This window comes from Ctenopharyngodon idella, chromosome 20 (assembly GCF_019924925.1).
Source record: "Ctenopharyngodon idella isolate HZGC_01 chromosome 20, HZGC01, whole genome shotgun sequence".
NCBI classification, from domain to species: domain Eukaryota; kingdom Metazoa; phylum Chordata; class Actinopteri; order Cypriniformes; family Xenocyprididae; genus Ctenopharyngodon; species Ctenopharyngodon idella.
Window position 1 is genome coordinate 1,310,762 of NC_067239.1, and position 24,729 is coordinate 1,335,490.

At 39.3% G+C, this 24,729-nt stretch overlaps 2 protein-coding genes and 1 long non-coding RNA gene across 3 annotated transcripts in view; 1 reads left to right on the forward strand and 2 right to left on the reverse strand.

Moving 5' to 3' along the window:
* The window catches only part of LOC127502252 (uncharacterized), a 265,865-nt gene that overhangs the window by 169,229 nt on the left and 71,907 nt on the right, over nt 1-24,729 (reverse strand). The gene's annotated exons all lie outside the window — the stretch shown is intronic.
* znf292b (zinc finger protein 292b) lies at nt 1,821-19,263 on the forward strand. The gene is made up of 8 exons (XM_051874854.1): nt 1,821-2,014; nt 9,933-10,087; nt 10,182-10,260; nt 10,442-10,577; nt 10,705-10,907; nt 11,152-11,288; nt 11,454-11,595; nt 11,686-19,263. Exons 1-8 carry the CDS (start codon nt 1,853-1,855, stop codon nt 18,658-18,660), a joined length of 7,989 nt encoding a protein of 2,662 aa, XP_051730814.1. The 5' UTR covers nt 1,821-1,852; the 3' UTR covers nt 18,661-19,263.
* gjb7 (gap junction protein beta 7) lies at nt 20,690-23,549 on the reverse strand. The gene is made up of 2 exons (XM_051875020.1): nt 23,398-23,549; nt 20,690-22,008 (listed from the first exon to the last, which is right to left on the reverse strand). The coding sequence occupies exon 2, from the start codon at nt 21,992-21,994 to the stop codon at nt 21,215-21,217; it is 780 nt and encodes a 259-aa protein (XP_051730980.1). The 5' UTR covers nt 21,995-22,008; nt 23,398-23,549; the 3' UTR covers nt 20,690-21,214.

Sequence of the window (24,729 nt, forward strand, 5' to 3'; positions counted from 1 at the left end):
CATTTTCTGTTGTACTATATTTTAAAATGTTCTTATTATCAATGTTGAAAACAGTTTTTACTGCGTAATATTTTTGTGGAATGCATTTTTTCAGGATTTTTTTATGAATAGAGCTGCATTTACATGAAATGGAATTTTTTGTAATATTATAAATGTCTTTACTGTCACTTTTGATTGAATGCATCCTTGCTGAATAAAAGTATTAATTTCATTCTTATTTATTTAATCTTTCCTCAAACCTTTGAATGGTAACCTCCTCAAAAATCTGAAGCAGAACAACTGTTTTCAACACTGATAATAATCATAAATGTTTCTTTAGCATCAAATCATCATATTAGAATGATTTCTGAAGGATCATGTGACACTGAAGACTGAAGTAATGTCACTGGAATAAATTAAATTGTACAATTTATTCAGCTTTTTTTTACATTGTAATAATATTTCACTGTTTTTACTGTATTTTTGATCAAATAAATGCAGCCTTGGTGAGCAGAAGAGAGTTATTTCAAAAACATTAAAGAATCGACATGTTCAAAGCGAACACAGAGACAAAGCCACAACGCTGTCATTTTGATCTTTATGATTTCTTTAAAGATCTCTATTTACTGCGTTCTGCATATCTAAACACTTTAGCTGAAATATTAAGTATTAATGCATATTTAGTAATTTCGATACAACACAGCATTTCATAAGCAAAAGTTAAAGATAAGGCTGGTCATTCTGACTATGCAGAATATGTTCATGATATATGTCTTAATATATTGAATAAAGATAGAAATCACATTAGTTAAGTTTTCCTTTATAAAAAATGGACATAGAGGTGAATTTGAAATCATTTCTCTATGTTTGTCAGCTGCTGTACTGACATGACTAACCCAATGAAACTGATCATTTAGGTGTTTCTTCATTTTATTTCTCCTAAATGTTTCAAAAAAAATATTGTTTTCACTGATAATAATCCATCCTGTTAGTCTTTGTTAAAATCACTTTAAAACAGGTCCATAATGCCATCATCTTCCAAGAAGTCACATCATTTTCATGGAAAACAGTCACACAAACATCAGTAAGTATTCTCAGTGTATTTTATGAATTTTGTGCTTCGTGGTTTCAGTTGGTTTTGTATCAAATGCTTCATCTTATTTGATTAAAAAAAATCAAATCAGTTTGATCTTATCAAAATGCCATAACCCCATGACCGGAATACACTAATAAAGATACTGAAAAGTGTTTTCAGTTGTCATTGAGTGATTAATGTCCTATTTGAACGTTATAGAAGAGCTCAAATGATGTGGTTGAAATGGAAATAGGGACTTTTACCAGTTATAAAGGAAGTTTTCACACCTTCCTTACCTGACTTACAGCTATGAAGAACTGCTTTCTTCTTACACTTATGATATGAATTTTTAAATCACATATTATGGTGGGGAAAAAAAATCTAAAATCCTAACTTCCTGGCACAGTCCCGTCTTTAAAAAAATCCAGAACGTATTTTGATGTTTCAGATATTTTCTCCTTAAAGAGTGGCTAATTTTCTCTCGTTTTCCTAGCATTAACATTCAACTAATACATAAGCTATAGTTTCATATATTCTACACATAATCCATTCAGGTGTTTTCCTATAACATGCAGATATGCATTCAACACAATAATGGCCGAAACTAAGTCTGGACAATAATATCCTACTTATTGAAATCGATTATTTTCCTGAAATGTGGTACATTAGTTAACTTGTAAGAGAAATGTTTGACCCGACTCGAGCGCAGGGTCATGTGACTTGCCCAGTACGTCAGCACGCACAGTGATTTGGCGTCACGTGACGCGCTGTGCGTACGCGGCGGAATTGGAAGTGAAGATGGCGGACGAGGAGGCCGAGCAGGACCGCAGCGAGCGGAGCGACCCTTCCAGCGCTTTAAACGCGCTCACAACGCGACTGGAGGACATAGCAGCGGCTCTGAAAAACAGCCAGGAGTCTCCCGACGAGCGTGCGTCACAGTACTGCTATGAGTTCTGTCAGGTGAGCGCAGATTGTCCCGTAATTCTGCGTGTGGCACAACAATGTTTAGCTGCACTCATAAACACTCACACACACACCGACAGTAGTGCAGTAATCCCGCGGCTGAGAAGTGCTGCTTGACTATGTTCGACGTATTTAGACACAGCCTTGCTATCCTAACGCGTTCATAGAGGGTCCGTTAGTTATTCGGCGTCGTTTTTGTGGATCAATCAGTGCCTGTGTGCATCAGGCGCAGGACTGTAAACAAGCACGCAGCGCGCGCACAACTGCAGAACCAGACCCTGATCATCATCGCCATCATCTGTAGCCACTGCACATCATCATCAATAACCCCGAACAGCATTATAAACCACTGCACATCATTATCCATAACTCAGAACAGTATTATAATCAACTGCACATCATTCTCATAATCCTACACTATTCCTGCACAACATCATGTCACACCCAGGACATCATCATCATCATAATGTATTACTAACAGCACATATCACCAAAATCAGTCACTTAATGCCAATCACTGCACCATTAAATGAATTGCAGTAAGATTATGGTGATGTGCAGCGAGTGTCAGATTACAATGACAGAGCCTCTATAAACTTGCTGCATTTCATTGTCATCATGATCTATAATGATGTGCATTGATGATTATAATGTGCAGCAACATTGTAATCTGACACTCACTGCAGATCACCATAATCTGTCAATATATAATTCTGTGCAGATTATGTTGTGCAGCAGCATCATAATGTGACCAACATAATCAATTAATTACCGGCTGCACATCATCATCATCATCATCTACCTTGTCACCATAACTTAAAGGATTAGTTCACTTCAGAATTAAAATTTCCTGATAATTTACTCACCCCCATGTCATCCAAGATGTTTATGTCTTTCTTTCTTCAGTTAAAAAGAAAATGAAGGTTTTTGACGAAAACATTCCAGGATTTTTCTCCATATAGTGGACTTCACTGGGGTTCAACGGGTTGAAGGTCCAAATGTCAGTTTCAGTGCAGCTTCAAAGAGCTCTACATGATCCCAGACGAGGAATAAGAGTCTTATCTAGAGAAACCTTCACTCATTTACTAAAACAAATAAAAATGATATACTTTGTAACCACAAATGCTCGTCTTGCACTGCTCTGTGATGCTCCACGCATTACATAATCATGTTGGAAAGGTCACGCGTGATGTAGGTGGAAGTACCGATTCAGTGTTTACAAAGCAAATGTGCAAAGACTAAGTCAAACGGCCTTTATAAAAAAGGTAAAACAACGATGTCGGATGATTTTGAAGTTGGAGGAGAAAATTTGGCCTACCGCGGTACTTCCGCCTACGTCACGCGTGACCTTTCCAACGTGATTACGTAACGCGTGGCGCATCGCAGAGCAGTGCAAGATGAGCATTTGTGGTTAAAAAGTATATAATTTATTTATTTTATTTTTTTTTAAGAAAATGAGCGATGGTTTCTCTAGATAAGACTCTTATTCCTCGTCTGGGATCATGTAGAGCTCTTTGAAGCTGCACTGAAACTGACATTTGGACCTTCAACCTGTTGAACCCCAGTGAAGAAAAATCCTCGAATGTTTTCCTCAAAAACCATAATTTCTTTTCAACTGAAGAAAGAAAGACATGAACATCTTGGATGACATGGGGGTGAGTAAATTATCAGGAAATTTTAGTTCTGAATTGAACTAATCCTTTAAGAAAAGACATTCAGTTCACTCACTGTTTGCTTGAAAGTTCTTTTTCTTTGTGTGCCTAAGTTGTAAGGTATATTCTAGTGCTCCTCTGCGTTCAGTGTGTCCCGGCCTCTGGTGCAGTGAGTCGTTGCTCCTGTTTTTGCTCTGAAGGTCTACTGACCTATATTTCTGTTTCCTGATGATATATAGATGTCAGTGTGTTGTAAGACAGTAATGTTGCTCATGTTCTCTTAACTCTGGGTAAGAAGAAGCGGAGCTGTTACAGCAGATGCTTTCTAGACTAACACAAGTTTGTCTCGCAGTTTAGTTTAACATAACCTCTGTTCATGATCCCATATCAGTACTGCTTTTTGTCTTGATCAGTGTATAATATCTATATCTCCCTGTGTGAAACTGATGATCACTCGTTAGGTGTTAAACAAACACTACTGCATTATGATCACATTTTGATAAGTTAAACGATCAGTCATACTCTAATTGTGATTTATGGCGTAATTGTCTTTATTATTCAGTAGTCATTTCACTTACGGTGTAAACTCAAGCATCTTTTATTCATGTTTAACTTGTAATCACAGTGAAATGGGTCTGTATGATGTCTTTTAAGGCTTTGAAAATATTAATATTCGAATGCTTAAAATACTGTATGTATTATATATAAATTATAGTTATTACAATTGTTCTCTTTGTTGTCAACTTTAGTTTTGGTCCATTGTGGATTCATGTGCAAAGCGTTTGCTGTTGGTCCAGGGTTGGTGTTTTTAAAGCTTGATATTCCAGGTGAATAGGGTTTAAAAAAAGTTAATACCATATTCCCTAGTTGATTGATTACATTAAAGGATTAGTCCACTTTCAAATTAAAAGTTCCTGATAATTTACTCACCCCCATGTCATCCAAGATGTTCATGTCTTTCTTTCTTCAGTCAAAAAGAAATTAAGGTTTTTGATGAAAACATTCCAGGGTTATTTTCCTTATAGTGGATTTCAATGGACTCCACTGTTGAAGGTCAAAATAACAGTTTCAGTGCAGCTTCAAAAGGCTTTAAACAATACCAGACGAGGAATAAGGGTCTTATCTAGCGAAATGATCGGTCATTTTCGAAAAAATTCAAATGTATATGCTTTATAAACACAAATGATCGCCTTGCAAGTGCTTCCATCTTCCGTATTCTTCGAAAAGCTTACGCTGTATGTCCTACGCCTTTCCTTTTCTACTTACGGAAAAAACGGAACTGGTGCCACGTTCGTTCCGTAAGTTGAATAGGGAAGGAGTAGGACATACAGCGTAAGCTTTTTGAAGAAGACGGAAGCACTTGCAAGGTGATCATTTGTGTTTATAAAGCATATACATTTGAATTTTTTAGAAAATGACCGATCGTTTCGCTAGATAAGACCCTTATTCCTCGTCTGGTATCGTTTAAAGCTCTTTAAAGCTGCACTGAAACTGTAATTTTGACCTTCAACCGTTTGGAGACCATTGAAGTCCATTATAAGGAGAATAATCCTGGAATGTTTTCATCAAAAACCTTAATTTCTTTTCGACTGAAGAAAGGAGGACATGGACATCTTGGGGGTGTGTAAACTTTTATATCAAAGTGGACTAATCTTTTAAGCACTGCATACACTCCATAAATCAGAAAATACTGTCAACAGACAGAAAAAAATAAATTTTCACCATGTTTTTAGGAATAAAATGCAAACAAACACTTAAGTGTATTTTGGATGTTTTTTCCACAAGTCTGAAACAACACATTATGAAAAGCTAAATAGCCCAAAATCTCAATATTGACCAGTGCATAAAACAACAGTGTTTTTAGCTGTAGTGCCTCAACTCGAACACCTCGAGGCCAGTACATCTCTCATTTCAAAACAGGCAGTTTTCATTGTGTTTTAGAAATAAATGCAGCGGTGTCTGCTTGTGTCTTACTAAGATCTCCAACCCCTGATGATGACCTTTGACCTTTAGAGTCTGATCACACTCTTGATGAGACGCGTGTGTGTATGTACTAGAGAAAGACACTGGTGTTTATGCATGTTTGTGTAGTATTAAAGTGTAGCAGCAGTGGTTTCATGCTCTCACATTGGTTGAAAATATCAAGAGTTTATATGGTTAATATGACCAACAGAACCGGTGCCCCAGAACCAGAGCCTAAAACTAACTTTTTGCCACACCTGCCAATGGCCAGTGACTTAAAGGATTCACTTTCAAATGAAAATTAGCCCAAGTTTTACTCGCCCTCAAGCCATATAGGTGTGTATGACTTTCTTCTTTCAGACAAAGACAATCGGAGAAATATTAATAAATATCCTGACGCATCCGAGCTTTATAATGGCAGTATGTGTTACCAAACGAGTATGAGCTGAAGAAAGTGTCTCCATCCACAACCAAGTAAAATATGTAGCTTCCACCAGACCGCCTTCCGTATTCAAATTATGGAAAAAACGGTACTGGCGTAAGTTGAATAGGGAAGGCGTAGGACGTACAGCGTAAGCTTGTTTTACTTCATAACTTGTTAAATATGTTTTTTACACAAATGCATCACTTCACTTCAGAAGGCCTTTATTAACCCTCCGGAGCCATGTGGAGTACGTTTATGATGGATGGATGTGGATGGAAGCACTTTCTTCAGCTCATACTCATTTGATAACGCATACTGCCATTATAAAGCTTGGATGCGTCAGGATATTAATATTTCTCCGATTGTCTTCGTCAGAAAGAAGAAAGTAATATACACCTCGGATGGCTTGAGGGTGAGTAAAGCTTGGGCTAATTTTCATCCTTTAAGAAAATTTGTCGGCCAAAACTATTTTTTACCAGCCATAAAACATTTTAGATACTAGTGAAAATTCAAAATCCTGTTCTCCAATTTCGATACCACAGCTAAAACTACCAGCTTAACTAATATAATTTTAGTAGCCTACATTTTTAAAGACAAGTAAACAATCAGTAATAAAATAAGAACAAATAATCAAATGATTGCACAAATAAGTATAATACAATAAAGATGTAGATGAAATAAACAGTGCTTTTCAGGCAGGTCTAACAGTAGTTTTCAGGTACAGAAATGTAATAAAGTACTTTTCACTATTCTTCTGTTTGTCCACCTGCAGATTGTGTCACTTTAATGATCGTGTCTTCCAATTCTGGTGACATTTTCTAAGCTTCTTCAAGACAGCTAATAAGTACATAAGTATGTAACATTTTTACAATTTCACTATGAACTTGGTAGCACTAGACACAATGGCTAAAAACATTTCTGATGAATGTTTACATAGACAAACAACTAAAAAGAGAGTGCAGAAAGAACGACGCAAATTACCCTAATGCACGTTATAAGTTGGGTGTGAATTTAATTAACGTTAATGACAGACAGCAGCAGGTTTATTAGGCTTCAAGAGCTGATGTGCATGATGCAGATCTGAAACACATCCTAATTTCTCACAACTCTACATTCATTTAACTTTTTAACTCATTTAAGACTGCTTGTGAGGATACTCGCCAATAACAATATCGCTTTGGCACATTTTTCCGAAACAGTCTTAACATTCTCTAAACTGTAAGCTCAACTGTTCGCTGGAAGATCAGAACTCTATCACATATCAGCAAAATGTAGTTGCTCACCAACACATTTAATTCATGCTTCAAAACCTAGTTTTTGTGTCAGTAAATTGGCCAATGCCACCAAAATAAAGTGTTTTTGTCATTGTGTGAGCCACACTGGTCAAACAGTTTTTTCCCCCCATGGAAAATATTTGTTCTATACAAATTGCATGTGTTTTCTACTTTTTAGTTGACACTGTCTGTTTTCTACACTATACAAGAATGTCAGTTTTGTCTGGCCGAATGCTCTTGTGTCTCACACTGAGATTTTTAGATACAGATTTCAGCAGCAAGTAAAAAATTACTAGGAAAAGTCAATACTGTAGTACTCAAAAAGAAACTGGACATTTGGTCACACTTTATATTAGGTGTCCACAACTACTATGTACTTACATAAAAAAAATGAGTACATTGTACTTATTGTAGTCATTGTATTGGAAGATAGTTGTGCTGTTATTGAGGTGGATATGGGTAAGGTTAGGGACCGGTTTGGTGGTATCGGTAGGTTTAAGGGTGGGTTAAGGTGTAAGGGAAGATCAACAGTGTAATTCTAGATTTAATTAGTAGTGATTACATGCAGTTTTTTTTTTTTTTTTTTATATAAGTACAATGTAAAACGTATGTGCACAGTAAGTGAATTGTATTAAATTATTCAGTTAAATATTAGTACATAGTAGATAAAGACACCTAATATAAAGTGGAACCAAACATAGCACATATTTGTAGAAATGTGTTACATGTAAACTGAAAATTCACAGTTGCTTGTTCATTTTTTCATATTTAATTATGTCTTCCCCTAACACCACACATTCTTACATATCTTGCTCTTCCACAACAAGCATCTGTGTATTTTTAATTTATATATATCACATTTCTACAAAAAAATAAACTGCTGTTGCTGTTTAGGGATTTAGACATTCCTGCATGTTCAAAGATGATAGTGATTTTGCTGGACAAACTCCTTATAACCAACTTTATGCTTCCAAACTTTTGATTGATTGGTAAGATGGTGTGATTCGTATTTCATTACAATGGCAGACCATTTGCCAATTTAGCAGACATTACAAACTTTCCATGGTATGAAAGAAGTATACATGCATGTCTGACAGATTTTTATAACTGAATGGATCATTTTGCATGTGGAGGCTCACACGAAGTGTTTTACAGTTTCACTGAGAATCAACTCATCAGTTTTGATCAAGCCATGTGCATTTAGAAATTGTGCAAATTGTCAAAATACATGCAATTGCTTAAATTGGTAAGAATTTCAAATCTGATGTGAACAAGAAACTAACTGTTCAGAGATCTTATTGTTTTGAGAGAGAAAAAAATTGACCCCAAGCGATTGAGAGAAACTGTAAATATTAAATATTTTTAACGCGCTAAACTGAAAATAATTAATTGCATTAACGTGATTTTAAGCTTTAATTTTGACAGCCCTACCATAAACGCAAAGTTTTGGAAAAGTCATGGAAATTTGTTTCACGGAAAGCCAGAAAAATCCAACAATGATGGGGAAAGAGTTAATTTACAGTGAAGACTATTAAATTTATGTGCTTGAATACTACTGTTAAACCTATTTAAAAACTTTCATTTATATCTTTATTCTACTGTATTTATTTTACTGATTGTGATTTGATTGTTTACTGGCTGTTTGATTTCAAACTTTGAATCGAATTTACAAACTTCCTTGTGCTGCGTTTAAGCTGTTGCGAGAGAAAAAAATAAAATTACACATTGTAAAGACGCATACATAGATTGAGCAAACATTAAGGATGTAGGTGAGATAATTGTAATTTTAAAAAAAAAGTCTAAAAAATTACATATTATTTTACATGTATCTATAGACTTTCATGGAACACTAGGTCATGAATATTTGCCTCAAAATTCATGGAAATTTATTGGTAAAAATGTGTATGAACCCTGAATTACACTTCCAAACAATAAGAGTCATTGTGATAGTACTTGGTATCGTACCTTGAGAAATAATAAATAAACAATGATAATGAATAAATAATAGTATTTTCTCATTTTCAAAGTTTTCATAATTTAAACATTTGTTAATATTTATTTATTTTTCTTATTTAACCTTTATTTAACCAGGAAAAAAACTCACTGAGATTAAAAATCTCTTTCACAGGATTGACCTGGATAATGTTGTTTTATACACTCTTACAAATGAACAGAAGCTGCCTACAGATGACTGGTGAACAAAAGCAAATTTCAAACAATAAGACTAATACAATTGAACGAGGATGCAAATTAAATTTTTCTGGTACAATAGTTTTATTTAACATGTAGTAAGAAATACTACAGAAATTGAATAATCATTACGATAATAAAACTTTTCAATGTTTTTGAAAAAGAAACGTATAAAATGAATCTGATTGTTTCAAATAATCCAGTCAGAGTCTCTAAGAGTCAGTGTTTGCCGTATGCGCAGCGTGAGCTGAAGCTGAACACCAATAAACAGAAGTGCGTGAGTATGCGTTACCCAAGCATATGAGATCAATCCGATACATGTAACATCAATGTAATATTGCATTTTGCATCAGCCCTCAGTGAACTTGACCATGCTAGTCAGAATGTGTAACTCACATTTGTGCTCTTTTCAGACATTGGTGGAGTATGCCAGTCTGTGGAGGATTGAGGAGGAGCCGTTACCAGTACTGGAGGTTTATATCAAAGCACTGCTGAGCTTTGCACAGGCGTCCCCGTACCTCTCTGCCCAGTGTGAAAAGGTGCCGGTTGTGCTTGAAAGGCTCTCACTGTGAGTATGCACTTAAGTGACTTTTTCTCCTCTCTCTTTTTCTGTTCATTTTTACTCAAGTTTATTATGAGTATTTGTTGCCTTTCTTCTCTAGGAGTTGTGCAGAGCTGCTGATTTCTATGCCCCAGAATATCCCAGATGCATTGTGGGACAGGTTTAGGTCATCTGTCCAGGTATATTTAACAGGCTAAAGTTCTTAGTTACTAGTGTTTGCATTAATCAGCTTTGTTGTCTTCTGCAGTAAAGTATCCAACTTGATAGTCAACAACAAATAAGACACTAGCTGTTTGCAATGTAGGTTTTCCACTGTTTTTCTAAACTATGTTTATTTTGTGGGCTGTCATGTCTGTGTAGATCGCCCATCCTCTTGTGCAAGAGAAGGGAATCAGTCATCTCCTCATTCTATCCACCATCGCACGAGAGCAAGGGGTCTGGACCAATCCTACATTGACGGGCATTCTCATAAATGACATGCCACCGCAAGAGAAAGGTGCTCCTCTTTAACCCATAAATTAATGTTTCTCTCTTTGTCAAATATGACTTGACAACAGAACCAACAGAGTTAACCTGTCGACCTGTGTTACACAAGCATTGAAAAGTTTTTATTTTCTCTCTAGTCCATGAGTTCCTCACCCTGGAAGGACCAACACTTCTGAGGATGCGAGTGAAGCACCTGATCAAAGAGAGCTGTGTAGATCAGGCTGCGTCGTTGGCCAAGGCCTGTGCTGAGTTCTCTGAATTTCAGGAGAAGGGACACTTTAAGCAGATGTACCTGGTTTGTTTGTGCACCGTTGCGCCGCAGGAACTTGTAATGGAAGAGGTAAGATAGTGGACTGTTTACTGAGATTATACTTCTGTTTCTGCATCTTACCATTCCTGTTCAGATTTAACTGTTATGAAAGTATTCAAGGATCATAAGCCAAAGGTTAAATAAAAGGTCAAATTCATAAAAATTCGAACTTGAACTTGATTATTGTTGTCATAAGGCCTTTGGAAGTAAATTTTCATAATTCCAAAGACAAATATAAAGTTTACATCTGTAATTTCTTTCCTTTCCTTTTCAGCTGTCAAAAGTGGATTGTCGTGATGCTTTAGAGATGATTTGTAACCTTGAGGCTGATGGTGATGAGAAAGCTGCATTTACGTTGTGTTCTGGGTTTTTAACACGTCAAATTCTACAGGAGGATACCTACTGTGCTTGGTAAGTCACAAATGTGACCAATGCTAGTAAAATCAATGTAGAATTGGGAAATGACAAATACGAATTTGCTTTAACCATGATAAATAGCTTTAAAAAAAAAAAGGCTTTTAATTGAAAGTGTTCTGTTTCTAAATAATTTGAGAAATGTTGTGTGTTTTCTGGCAGGGAGTTGACTCTGTTCTGGGGAAAACTGCTCAAACGATTAGAGCCTTCAGATCAAGGCTTTTTGGACAGATGCCGTCAGATGTCATTTCTGTCTAAAACTGTGTTCCACCTTCTCTTTTTCATCAAAGTCATCCAGTCAGAGGTGAGCCTTTTCTGTATCTCACTTTATGCTGTTAATTTTAAACATGATCAAATGTCTGAAATACTAAATACTCATTTTCCAAATCCATAGATGGACAAAGTTGGACTTTCGACTTGTGTTGAGATCTGCATACGAGCTCTGCGATTGGAATCGTGCGAAGGAAACACCAAGGCCACTGTCTGCAAAACCATTTCCTGCCTCTTACCCTCTGACCTGGAGGTCAAAAGGGCCTGCCAACTGACAGAGTTTCTCCTGGAGCCAACCGTGGACTCTTACTATGCAGTGGAAACTCTTTACAATGAGCCAGACCAGAAGCTAGACGAGGAAGACCTACCGGTACCGAACTCGCTGCGCTGTGAGCTCCTTTTAGTCCTCAAAACCCAGTGGCCTTTTGATCCTGAGTTCTGGAACTGGAAGGCATTAAAACGCCACTGTTTAGGTCTAATGGGGGAGGAGGCCTCTATTGTGTCCTCCATTGATGAACTGAACGATGGTGACCTTGAGGGCTTAGGGGAAGACACCAGCATATTTAGTGAGGAGTTCAAGGATGTCTCACAGCGTTTTTTGGATACAACTAATGAACTAAATGAAATAGAAGATCAGAAGCAGAAAAACAGAGAGATGAAAAAGTTGAGAGAAAAAGGGTTTGTCTCAGCTAGGTTTAGAAACTGGCAAGCTTACATGCAATACTGTGTTTTATGCGATAAGGAGTTTCTTGGTCACCGAATCGTGCGTCATGCACAGACTCACTTCAAAGATGGACACTACAGCTGCCCGATATGTTTAGAGACATTTGAAACAAAAGAGACTCTTGAACCACATGTCGCATCACACGTTAAACTTTCTTGCAAAGAGCGCCTCGCTGCAATGAAGACTAGTAAGCAGTTAGCCAACCCCAAAACAGCTGCTCCTGTCATAGCTGCCCTGAAAGCTAAAAGCAGTGAAAATCAGGTGCGTAAGACCAAGACAAAAAATAACAGTGGTGGGCAATCCAACAAACTTAGTAATGGAGCTGCCAATGACTCTGATGGCTTAGACTTCAAAAATGGTTGTGAAGGGAATATTTGTCCAGTCCAGAGCTGCAGGAGGGGATTTAAATATTTCCGAAATCTTGTTGCCCATGTGAAAGATCATGGCGACAATGAGGAAGCGAAGTGCTTCCTTGAAATGCAGAACTCAAAAGTGGTGTGCCAGTATTGCCGTCGTCAGTTTGTCAGTGTTGATCACCTAAATGATCACCTCCAGGTGCACTGTGGCACCAAACCCTACATTTGCATACAGCTTAATTGCAAAGCCAGCTTTGACTCCAATGCCGAACTTATCGTACATAAGAAAGAACACCCAGTCTTTAAGGCTAAGTGTATGTTTCCGGGTTGCGGCAAGATTTTTCATGAAGCCTACAAACTGTATGACCATGAGGCACAGCATTATAAAACATTTACTTGCAAAGCACCAGACTGTGGTAAAGTGTTTCATTCGCAGTCTGAGTTAGACCTCCATGCAGAGGTCCATGTTGCAAAAGAGGAAGGCCAAGGCACTGACAGTCAAAGTATTCAACCAGCAGAACCTCATCCAGACCACTCCGATCAAATAGATCAAGGCTCTGCTCAGCCTGGCTCTCTCTCAGTCACCCCTTTGAATGACAGCGGCACAGGGTCTCAAGTGGATCGTCCATCTGGCATGGCGACCATAAAGCATTCTGTTGAAAAGATGCTAAATAGCGCTTTTACACTTTCTGCTCAAGAGTGTGCCCAATCTGGGACAAGTAAACCTGAACAACATCCCATCCATCAGCATATCCCTCAGATCAATGACCACCTGGGCCAGTCAGCTGTGGGCACTCACACGCCTCACTTAATTCAGCATAGACCGGAGGAATCTCTTTTGGAGGCCTTGATGAGTGATTCAGATCCTATGCCGTCTACATCTTCATACCAGAGTGTATTGGAGGACTTTCTGCCTGTCCCACCAACTGATGGGCAGCTGCAGACAGCTGATCCGGGTACTACTCCATTATACAACAATAACAATGGAGTATTTCGGCAGTACAGTCCTAATCCTTTAGCTCCGGTTCAAACATCATTTCAGAGCCTGTGTAGTAGCAACATAACCTCTCCAGCACAGACTTCCCACAATACAACACCACTTGTCTCATTGGGTCAGATGCTTCCTCCTGTTTCTCAGACACTTCCTCTACAAATGACTTCTGTACCAAATAATGGACAAGTATTGGAGAACAAATCTGTGAAACCAGTAGATATGAATGTGAAAAACAAAGAGAGACACAAATGTCACTTTGAAACATGTACTCGAGACTATAGCTCTTACAGAAGTGTTACTAAGCACATGAGGGCTGTTCATCCTGAATTTTACACACAGTGGAAACTAGCAAAGAAGAACAATGTTTCAGTCCAATCCACACTCAGATCTGTTTCTGTAAACGGAACCCTCAATTCAGTTGTGAATCCACAAGACCAGCTGGGCCAAAGAGTCACTGGCCCTGGTGTTCAGACACCGAATCCCCTTAGCCAGCCTTCTTCCTACCCAACCAACTGTGCAAACCCCAACTATCCTTCTGTCTCCTCTCAAGTCACTGCTTCCCCAAGGCATATCCGTACCAATGAAATGGACAATATATTAGATCCCATTGTTCTCTCTCAGCTTGGAAATGGTACAAATCAGCCTCAAATGGCAGCAGACCACGTGTGGGCCCCCAGGAACAATTCGGTACTCCAACAGCAGATATGTAATTCTCAATCGATGACCCAAAACATGAACACAGTTCCTAGCAACCATTTTACTCGCATGAATGCAGCTTCTAGTGAGGATGGACAGCAGAGAGGTATGAGCTATACTACTCTACAACCGCAGAATAATACAGTTTACCCAGCACCAGCTCAAGCGGACAGCGTTCAAAAACTCAATGGCACCTCAGATGAAAGTCTACATTCAGTTGGCAGTCTCAATCCACCCCATCAAATCATGGGTCCTAATGTAGTGGTAGCCGTTAATTCTGTAGTAGAGACAAATTTGGGATCTGCTCAAATGTCCATGTTGCCCTCTTACACTGACAATTTGAACAATTCAGTTTCCAAAGATTCTTCAGCAGATTACACGCAGCAAACAAACGATAAATTCTCTGCAGTAACCAACACTCAGTGTGCGGTGAAGTTGGAGAGAGATACAGCTTTAGGTTTACCACTCCCTAACAATGAAACTCCCCCATCAAACAGCAGTTCTCCAAGTTGTCAGAATAACAATGGAAATGTGTCCAGTGATAAAGGCAAAAAAAGAGTTAAACGAAGCAGCAGAACAAAATGGCCTGCAATTATTAAAGATGGCAAGTTCATTTGCTGCAGATGTTATAGAGAATTCCCGAGTCCTAAATCTCTGGGAGGACATTTGTCAAAACGGGCTCATTGCAAACCATTTGATGAAACTGACCTGACAGGGGACCTCCCCAGCTCATTTCTTGATCTTCTTAACTCTCCTCATCCAACATCATCCTCATATTTCAACCTGCCACAGAATAAGGGCCCTCTTGATCCAAAACTATTCCCAAATGTCACTTATCCCCAAGCCAATGGCACCTACAATAGCAAAGACACACAGACGGGGGGAGTGTTCAAGCAAAGCTCGTCAAATCTGTGTATGAGCTCTGGACAAGAACAGCAGACGGTTCCAAACCCCTGTGCTCCATATGCTCCGAGCAGTCGTATGTCAGAAACTAGTGTCATACAGCATACTGGTAGTGTCAAACATCAGCTACAAGCAAGTTATTCTGAGATGTCGAACACACTGTTTAATGACGATGTCAGTGATCCTCTTCTTTCTCAATTGTTGGCTGATGACCAGTCCACATCCAGCCTGAATAGCGGTTCGTCAGATCATGTCAATCAAATTCTTCAAGCTGAAACTTTAAACAAAATGAAAGAGATCAAGGAAAAAACAACCGACAGTGCAAGTGACTTATCAAATGATGGACTTCTGGCAGCCATGGCAAGTCTTACTCAAAACCTGGTGTCTGAAAAGAGTGTCAAAGAAAGACTACGTGAGCAGATATTGGCTGGAGACCTTTACAAAAAAAGCAGTTTGCCTCGTGGATCAAGTGTTGACAGTTCCTACTCACAAATGTCTGTTGCAAGTCCTGACAATGGGGATTCACAGCATACCTCAAACTTGATTGAGAATGCACCTCAAAGTGAGCAACAATCTGTGGGAAACACAGACAAAGTCCCTATTGAGGCAGTTTCACAATTGAGTGACGTGAAGCCAAATGATGGCTTAATTCACACTGTTTCATCTGTGTCTTCGGGAAGTGCCGTCAATGATCAGTCCAACAGTATGCCCATAACCGAGATGGATGAAGTGTTGGAAATCCAAAAAGCTCTTGAGAATCTTGACCTTGACAGAGAAATCAGTGAGGTTATCAAAACTGTGGCTTGCATCAATGAGGTTACCAAAACTGTTGCTGATCCTGCAGTGAGTGTTGCACAGCCTAATAAGCCAGAGTCCAATGATTTACCCAAGGAGATACCAATTTATGTGAAACCATTTGCATGTGAGACAAATGGTTGTAATTATAGTGCCATGACGAAAGATGCTCTTTTTAAACACCTTGTCAAGCTCCACAATTACACAGATAAAATGCTTAGTCAAATGAAAGACCAGTTTAATGTCGCCCCTTTCAGGTGTCAAAAATGTTCCAAGGCCTTCACACGCAACTCCAATCTCAAAGCCCATTATATGTCAGTTCATAACTTTTCACAGGAAGAAATAAAGAGGATGAAAATCAGACCTAAGCCCAATCATAGGCTCCTGGATAGTGATGGAGGAAGCCCTTGTCCAGTGTCAGAATTCCCCAATCCAGTTAAAATCACTCCATGTGTGGATGCACGTAAACAGCAGAAAGTTATTAAATGTACGTCAGTCACCAAGACAGAAGGTAATGTCAAAATATTACATTGCATCACTCCATCGGTTGTCAAGCAATCTGCATTTGTATCTCAAGGCAAAAGTCCTGCACTGGGAACACAGACAGTAACTCAGATGCCTGTTCAGCCATCAGTGATTGTGTCTGGTCGTTCTTCAGTGACTCCAAGAATGGATCAGAACGCAAATGGATTTTCCCCAAAGTCCTCTGTTTTTGGTCAAACCCATGTGTCACCACTAAAAGAGATTCTGCCCATAGCCCCTTTTACCCAGAATCCTACAGCAGCAGTACAGACATTAAATCAGTCATTGGACAAAAAGCCCAAACCTAGCAAGCCTCGAGTGGCAAAGCCAAAAGAATCTCCCAAAAAAACAAAAGAGAAAAAAGCAGAGGTGGATGATGCTTTTAGTCCTTATAGACCTTATCGTTGTGTTCACCAGGGCTGTGTGGCAGCTTTTACAATCCAACACAATTTGATCCTACATTATAAAGCTGTGCATCAGTCTGCTTTGCCTAAATTTGAGGTCAACAGTCAAGATGAACAAAATGAAGAGGAGGTCGAGGACAAGGATAGAAATGAAGAGGGTGAAGACAAATTAGATGCAGACATAACGGAAGTGGATGAGTTCAGGTGTCAAGTCAAAGACTGTTCTTGCATTTTTCAGTCAGTTCCAGACTTGCTCCAGCACTACCTTCAGCTCCACAAATTAACCCTTGAGAAAGCAGGAGCCATGATGTGCAGTATCAACCTGGGCAGGTTTCAATGTGATCAGCCAGACTGCTCGGAGACCTTCACTGCTTTCTGGAAATATATCAGCCATGTCGACAAAGAGCATAAAGAAACCAATCTCTCAAAAGTTGTCCCCGTGGAAGGGATGTTCAGATGTCCGGTGGAAGGATGCGAATGCGCTTATAGCACACGGTCAAATCTACTGCGGCACACCATGAAGAAACACCAAGACAGGTACAAACGGCTGCTCATAAACCCACGAGAAGGTGGGAGTGGGGTTAAACTTGGCCGTCCCAGGAAGTATGAAATTGATGTTATCGAGAAGGAAAACCGAGAGACTAACAAGAAACCCATTAAGAAGGTAGCTCTTAAGAAGGTATGTCTTAAGAAGGAAGCTCTTAAGAAGGTAGCTCTTAAAAAGAGAAAAGCTAAAAAAAACAATTGGACCAAATATGGGAAACCCATTTTGAAAACACAAGAAGAAGCCTCTGCCATGTGCACCAAACGCTTACAGCTGCAGTATGCTTGTATGATAAAGGGTTGCGAAACAGTGACCAGTTCTGAGCGAAATATAATGAAGCATTACCTTCAGCACGGGCTCCCAAAACAGTACCTGGAAGAACAGAGGAGCAACTTTATATACTGTAAAAAGATACCCCGGTCTAGATATAAGCGCATCGCTTCCAGAAGTGATGACACTGATAAGTCAGAGGAGAGCTCCATTGAGACGACTGAGAATGATGAAGTCGCTGAGCCCAGCCAGAGTGAATCAGAGTTCTCGAAGCCCACGTCTGAGAAAGAAAGCACAGAGGACGTCGATCTGTCTGATGCCAAGCCTTCTACAGACACATGCTCGGAGATATCGGTGGTGGTTAAACGACGGAGGGGGCGTCCGCGCAAGGGCCAGGGTGTAAAGAAGTGCTTCGGACCTAAAAGGATGACGAGACTAAGGACTGCAAGGAGTTCTGAAGTAAATTATGTGGACCTGAACACCGATTCCATGTCCTCCACCACTACCATGACACAGGAAGATGTGTCTGGTCAAAATACACCACTGAGTTCGTTCAAGCCCATGGGGTTTGAGGTGTCCTTTCTTCAGTTTCTCCAGCAATCAAATACTTCCCAGAAGAGAAAGGCAACGGTACCTCTGAACGGAAATGCACACAAAAGATTGCAGACTGCTTTCCACCTAAAAACCGCGACAGTCGTGTGCAAAAGAGCTGATGCACAATTGCACTCGAGAGATGTCCTGAAACTTGTTGAATTCAAAAATCCCCAAAAGTTGACCTCACTCGGCAATGTCACATTTGAGGTGCAAAAAGTTTTTTCTGGTGTCCTTGAAATTCTTCTTAAGCAGCTTCATGAATTGCGACCCACAGTGATCCTTGAAAAAAAGAACTAGTGCACAGACCCTTGTGTCATGTTGTCTGAACTCAGGATAAGGTTGATGGTGAACTTGCTGCAAACCAGTGCCCAATCATTAGTTTTAACTGGAAGTTTATCTCTATTCAGACATGAATGCTGAATGAATTGAATTGTTGCTTGTTAAGGAGCTGTGGGGATGTTCTATGATCTGAAAACACTACAGCCACTATCTTAAAGGTCCCTAGTGCGATGTTTATTACTTAACAGAACTGTGTATGTTAAGCTCACTTTATAGTTGCAGTAGATGATGAAATACCTCTAAAAGCATGTATGTCCTTATGAAGCTGTTCAGCACATTTCTGTTGCCTTTGGAGTTGAATTTTTTTTTCTTTTTGAGTATTGTATAGACTCGTACTTTTTAATATTCCATTGGACTCTTTTCTATCCAGCTGAAAGTGAATCATTATCAATTCTGATGTTATGTAGTGCTGTGTATAATTCGTAACTGTTTTGGTCCTGTTTACCTTGTAAATCTGAAATTTGTCAATAATGTTGTGTGTGGCTCTTTGATCAACTACTGCCACCAGCAGTCTGTATGTTAATCAATAGCAACCAATTTAATACAGCTTGCGTTTTGGTACTCAGTGTTGGTCTCATCCTTAAAGGCACAGTCATGTGATTTTGAACTGTGATATACTTATGTAAAGATTAGGGTGGCTGACAATATAATGCTGTGTTCTTGTATACATGGTTGTGCATAGAATTACAGGGACATTATGTTGTAAACATGGTTTTTAGAGTTTGTTCCCTTAAAGGGGACATAAATTATGCCTCATTATACAAGATTTAATTTAAGTCTCAGGTGTTCCCAGAATGTGTCTGTGAAGTTTCAGCTCAAAATACCTCACACATCACTATTTATATCATGTTGTAAATACCCATTTATGAGTGCAAGCAAAACATTTCATGGATGTGCTTTTAAATGCAAATGAGCTGCTGCTCCCCGCCCTCTTTCCACAATCACAGCTCCAGTCTGCATCGGATACTGTGCCAAATTCTAACAAGACATCTGCTTGGTTTTGATTATTTATATTGCGGTCATGCTCATGGACAGTGCAGTTCTTCATCATGAAAGTTTATTATTTCCATGCTTTTAAAAGCTGTATCAGTTCAAACTTCTAATTTATCATTTTCTGAGTGCACACATTTGAACAGAAAGCTGGCTGTCAGTCGACACATCTCATGAGTATTAAACTAACTTCTCTTTCTTATTTTATTGTGCTTAAACTGTCAAATACACACTAAGTTATGTCAAAACACAAAGTTTACATAAACAGTCGGTTATGTCTGTGAATGTAAACAGTAGGGACAGAAATCACATGTGTATATTAAATCTGTGGCACATTCCCTTCAGAACTAATCCAGTGCGTCTGCAGCGGCTCATATGACATAAATGAAGACTGTTACGTTCACTCTTACATCCAACAACAAAACACCTCAATCGCTTACAAAACTTTTCTTGTCGCTACAGCTACACTGTGCAACTCTCTCAGTGCGGAAACTATGCTACGTCAGCATTCGTGGGTGGGACCTGCACAACGTGACCACGTACAGAAATGAAAGCGGCTTGTTTTATGAGACTGTTGAGGTTTTATGTGGATTAAAAGAAAGGAGTGGGTGGATTGTTATCATAGGGTGGTTTTGTACACACACTTCTGACACATTTATATTCAAACACCATCTAAAAGTGAATTTTGCATAATAGCTTTAAGTTGAACAGTTTAAACATACTAAACAGTGTTTTATTGAAATTCTAAAAATGCCATGAGGGGATAGAAAATATGATTCGCTCAGTATAAAAGCAATGATTTCGTATATGAAAACAGAAATTGTTTATAATACATTGATAGATGAATAGATTTTAGAATCTGACACAAGCGTGAATGAGACTCTTCTGTATCCATCAGTCCATGTCTAGTGGTTGTTTTTATAGCTGTGGACCCATTTACTTTTTTTCTCTGTTCTCAAGCCACTCACTTTCCTAGTGACACACTTATCCACCATGGTTATCTGACAAGGATGTTTATTTTAGACATATTAAATGAAACAGTACGTAAGTAAAGTCTAACCCAGTGCTTCTCATCTGGTATTGCTTTAGACATTAAAACAATTGTTTATCATACAAAAATATATTAACATTACCATGAGCTCCAAGAATATGCTAAATGAAAATAATAAATAAATGATTTGATTCTCAGCACAAAACACTGTTGTTAAGAAACATACCCTTCCTTCAAACAAACCTGTATTTAATGGCTTCTGGGTTATAGGTTCTTTGACCTTGTGTAGTTTTGTTGACGGTTTGCGAGAATGAGGGCATGATGACGTCTGTCTAATTTGCCTAGATTCTACTCAAATGGCAAGAAATGTATATATAGTACAACAAAAGTATGGGAAGTGTTTTCTCTTCCTCTTTAAAAGTTCATTATATCATAGCTACACATGACTATATGGTAAGTTATTTGCATTTGAGCCGTCAGTGGAAAATTACAGGTCTGGTATGCATGAACAAGTCGAACAGTCCCAAGAGTTCATGCAGCAACAAGCGTGAGGCTTTCCTTCCCAGCCGGAGCAGAATGAAGCCCTTCCTCCTTCGACACGGACAGCGGCTGTGGTGAGCCGAGAGTGAACGTGGAGGGAGGCCGGCTACGTCTGTCGTGCACAGGAGCGTACCTCTTACTGAAGCACTTCCAGCACTGTTTAGATATGATATACAGCATCTCCACCACGTTCAGCACAATACACAGTATAGACGTGCAGCCCATAATGTAAAGGAAGATTTTCTTCTCCGTGGCTTTTGCGTTGTAGCAGTCCACGGTGTTGGGGCAGGGGCTCTCTTCACACTGGAGCAACCGGGGAACGTGGAAGCCGCTGTACAGGAAGTAGAAAGCCAGCAGAGTGACCACCTCGAAGGTTGTTTTGAGGACCAGGCTCATGATGTAGGTGAAGAGCAGCCCTCCGTCGATGCTGCCTTTGTCCTGGTACAGCCTTCTCTTGTGCTTGCTCTCTCTGTGCTCCCTGTAAGCCACATGCAGAGCCACGAGGAGTGAGGGAGTGGACACCATGATGAGCTGAATGGCCCATAAGCGCACTTGAGAGATGGGGAAGAAGTGGTCGAAGCAAACCTGCTCGCAGCCCGGCTGCTGAGTGTTGCAGATGAAGTCTTTGAACTCGTCCTTCCACACCTGCTCGGCAGCGGCCACAAACACCAGGATGCGGAACACGAAGAGGATGGAGAGCCAAACCCGTCCAACGACAGTCGAGTACTTGTTTACCCCACTTAACACATTCTCCAGGAATCCCCAGTTCATGTTTCATCGGGCTGCTGCGGAATCAGAAGGAAACCAGGAGTTAAATGTCTTCCACTCACCATATACACTCTATGAATAACGGTTCTTTATTGCCATTGATGGTTCCATGAAGAACATCTATTGCACAAAAGGTTCTTTATAGTGGAAAAAGATGATTAAAATGTTATTTTAAAAACTGATAATTGAAAGGTTTTGGGGGAACCCAAAAAATGGTTCTTTAATAGGGGCTTGTGCACCAGAGGAACCTTTTCATAGTTCCTAGAACTTTTGGCTGAAGTACCCTGATTTTGCCGTGTTCGCACCGCAGGAACTAGGAATAATTTTAGTTCTAGGAACTCCATTTGGGGGAACTAAATTAGCTCCTACTTCAGAGTAGGGTCTAACCCAGCACTTTAGGAACTATCAGTGACGTGAGTGTAAGTTGATTGGTCAAGCGCATGTCAAACACTGACACCCGGCATTTTAAAAAGTCGGTATTTAGTGTATGTAAATGCCGCGCTTAAAGACGCCACTGTTGGCCGCTTCAGAATTCCTATTCTGGTGCGAATGTAACCAGGAACATGGCCCGGGGGAGAAATTAATTCTCTGGGAACTATCCTAGTGGCTAGTTCCTTTAACTGAGTTAACTAGCCGGTGCAAAAGCCTCTAATGGCAAATCAGAAAAAAAAACTCATTCTAACTACATTTTCAAAAATAAAGGATCTTTAGTGGCATTGATGGTTCCATGAACAACCCATCCATGGAAACTTTCCATTGCACAAAAGGTTCTTTATAGATTATTAAAATGTTATTTTAAGAACTGATAACTGAAAGGTTCTTTGGGGAGCCAAAAATAGTTCTCTTCTATGGCATTGCTGCAAAAACCTCCTCTTGAAACATTTATTTTTAATAGTGAATCATTAACTTGCAGGATGTTTAATGTCACATTTGCTTATGAGAGCAACTCTTCGACAGATATCAAGTTATACTTGTTGTGCACACTTTTTCAGAGAATTGTCAACTTAGCTGACAGGGAACTTTCCCAGAACTTTGGCTAACGTTCTGGCAAGGTTCTCTCAAAGTTATGAACAAATGTTATCCCAGTAATGTTTATATATATATATATATATATATATATTAAAATGTTACTTGTTTCAGAGTACATTCAAAAGTAACTTTCCTGTTTCAAGAATGATAAAATAGAATGTTCCTGTAGCGTTCTCATAACCAAGAAAAAAAAAATAGAGGTTTTGAACATTCAGAGAACATGCAGAAATAACGTTTTCATAAATTAATTGAAATGTTAGCAAAACAATCAATTTCAGAATCAGAATGAGCTTCTTTCACCAAATGTGCACAAATAGGTAAAATACTTATCTTAACAAAGGCATATTACATTTTTAATATAATAAGGAAGTGCTTGCCTTTCATGTAGTCTGATTCCCTTGAGCTACCCGTCGTCTCTGTGAATGCGAGAGCAGCTTCTCTGTGCTATTTGATAGTCAAATACACCTGCCGCAGGTGCCCCACCTGTTTGGTTACTATGGCAGGACTCTGAAGTCAGTGGAAACGCTCTGCCTGAACCAGCTGATAACCGTCCAATCAGAAGGCTTTGCTGCTGTTAGTTGTTGTGAGCCTCGTAAGCTGCAGTGTTACCAGTGTAAACAGCCTCTGCAGGTTGAGTTCAGTGGAAACTGCTCAGACTCACCCACTCGTGTCCTTGAATGGCGCTCACAGTCTCCATGGGCACCGCGGCCTCTCCGCGCTCCAATGAACAGCAAATTAAAGCTGAAAATCTGGAATGGCAGGGGGTTAGTCTGTGAAGAGCGTATGGAGTCATACGCTCTTCACAGACTAACCCCCTGCCATTCCAGATTTTCAGCTTTAATCATAAACTTCATGTCAGGAGAATCTACTTTAAATGATTAGTTCAGAATGAAAAATTCCTGATAATTTATTCACCCCCATGTCATCCAAGAACAAGTTCATGTCTTTCTTTCTTCAGTCGAAAACAAAAAAAAATTTTTTAAGGAAAAAATTCCAGGATTTTTCTCCATATAGTGGACTTCACTGTGGTCCAAATGTCAGTTTCAGTGCAGCTTCAAAGAGCTCTACACAATCCCAGACAAGGAATAAGGGTCTTACCCTTATATATAAGGGGCTTAAAAAAAGTTTATATACTTTTTAACCACAAATGCTCGTCTTGCACTGCTCTGCGATGCGCCACGCATTACGTAATGATGTTGGAAAGGTCATGCGTGACGTAGGCGGAAGTACCGCAGTAGAACGAAAAACTCCATCTCATTTTCTCCTCCAACTTTGAAATCGTCCAACATCGTTGTTTTATCTTTTTTGTAAAGAGCGTTTGACTTAGTCTTTGCACGTTCACTTTGTAAACACTGGATCGGTACTTCCACCTACATCACACGTGACATTTCCAACATGATTATGTAATGCATAGCACATCGCAGAGCAGTGCAAGTGCATTTGTGGTTAAAAAGTGTATAAATTTTTATTTTTTTTAGAAAATAGCCGATGGTTTCTCTAGATAAGACTCTTATTCCTCATCTGGGATCGTGTAGAGCTCTTTGAAGCTGCACTGAAACTGACATTTGGACCTTCAACCCGTTGAACCCCAGTGAAGTCCCACGAGGGTCTATATTGAGCCCAATTCTATATGTTACCTTTGGGGTCTATTTTCAGGAAATATTAGACCGCACACCACTGCTACACTGACGACACTCAACTGTATGTCC

Coding starts and splice junctions, on each gene's coding strand:
- znf292b (XM_051874854.1), top strand. CDS start 1,853: ATGGCGGACGAGGAGGCCGAGCAGGACCGCAGCGAGCGGAGCGACCCT. Junction 10,088..10,181: donor GTGCTTGAAAGGCTCTCACT/GTGAGTATGCAC, acceptor TTTCTTCTCTAG/GAGTTGTGCAGAGCTGCTGA. Junction 10,908..11,151: donor AGGAACTTGTAATGGAAGAG/GTAAGATAGTGG, acceptor TTTCCTTTTCAG/CTGTCAAAAGTGGATTGTCG.
- gjb7 (XM_051875020.1), bottom strand. CDS start 21,994: ATGAACTGGGGATTCCTGGAGAATGTGTTAAGTGGGGTAAACAAGTAC.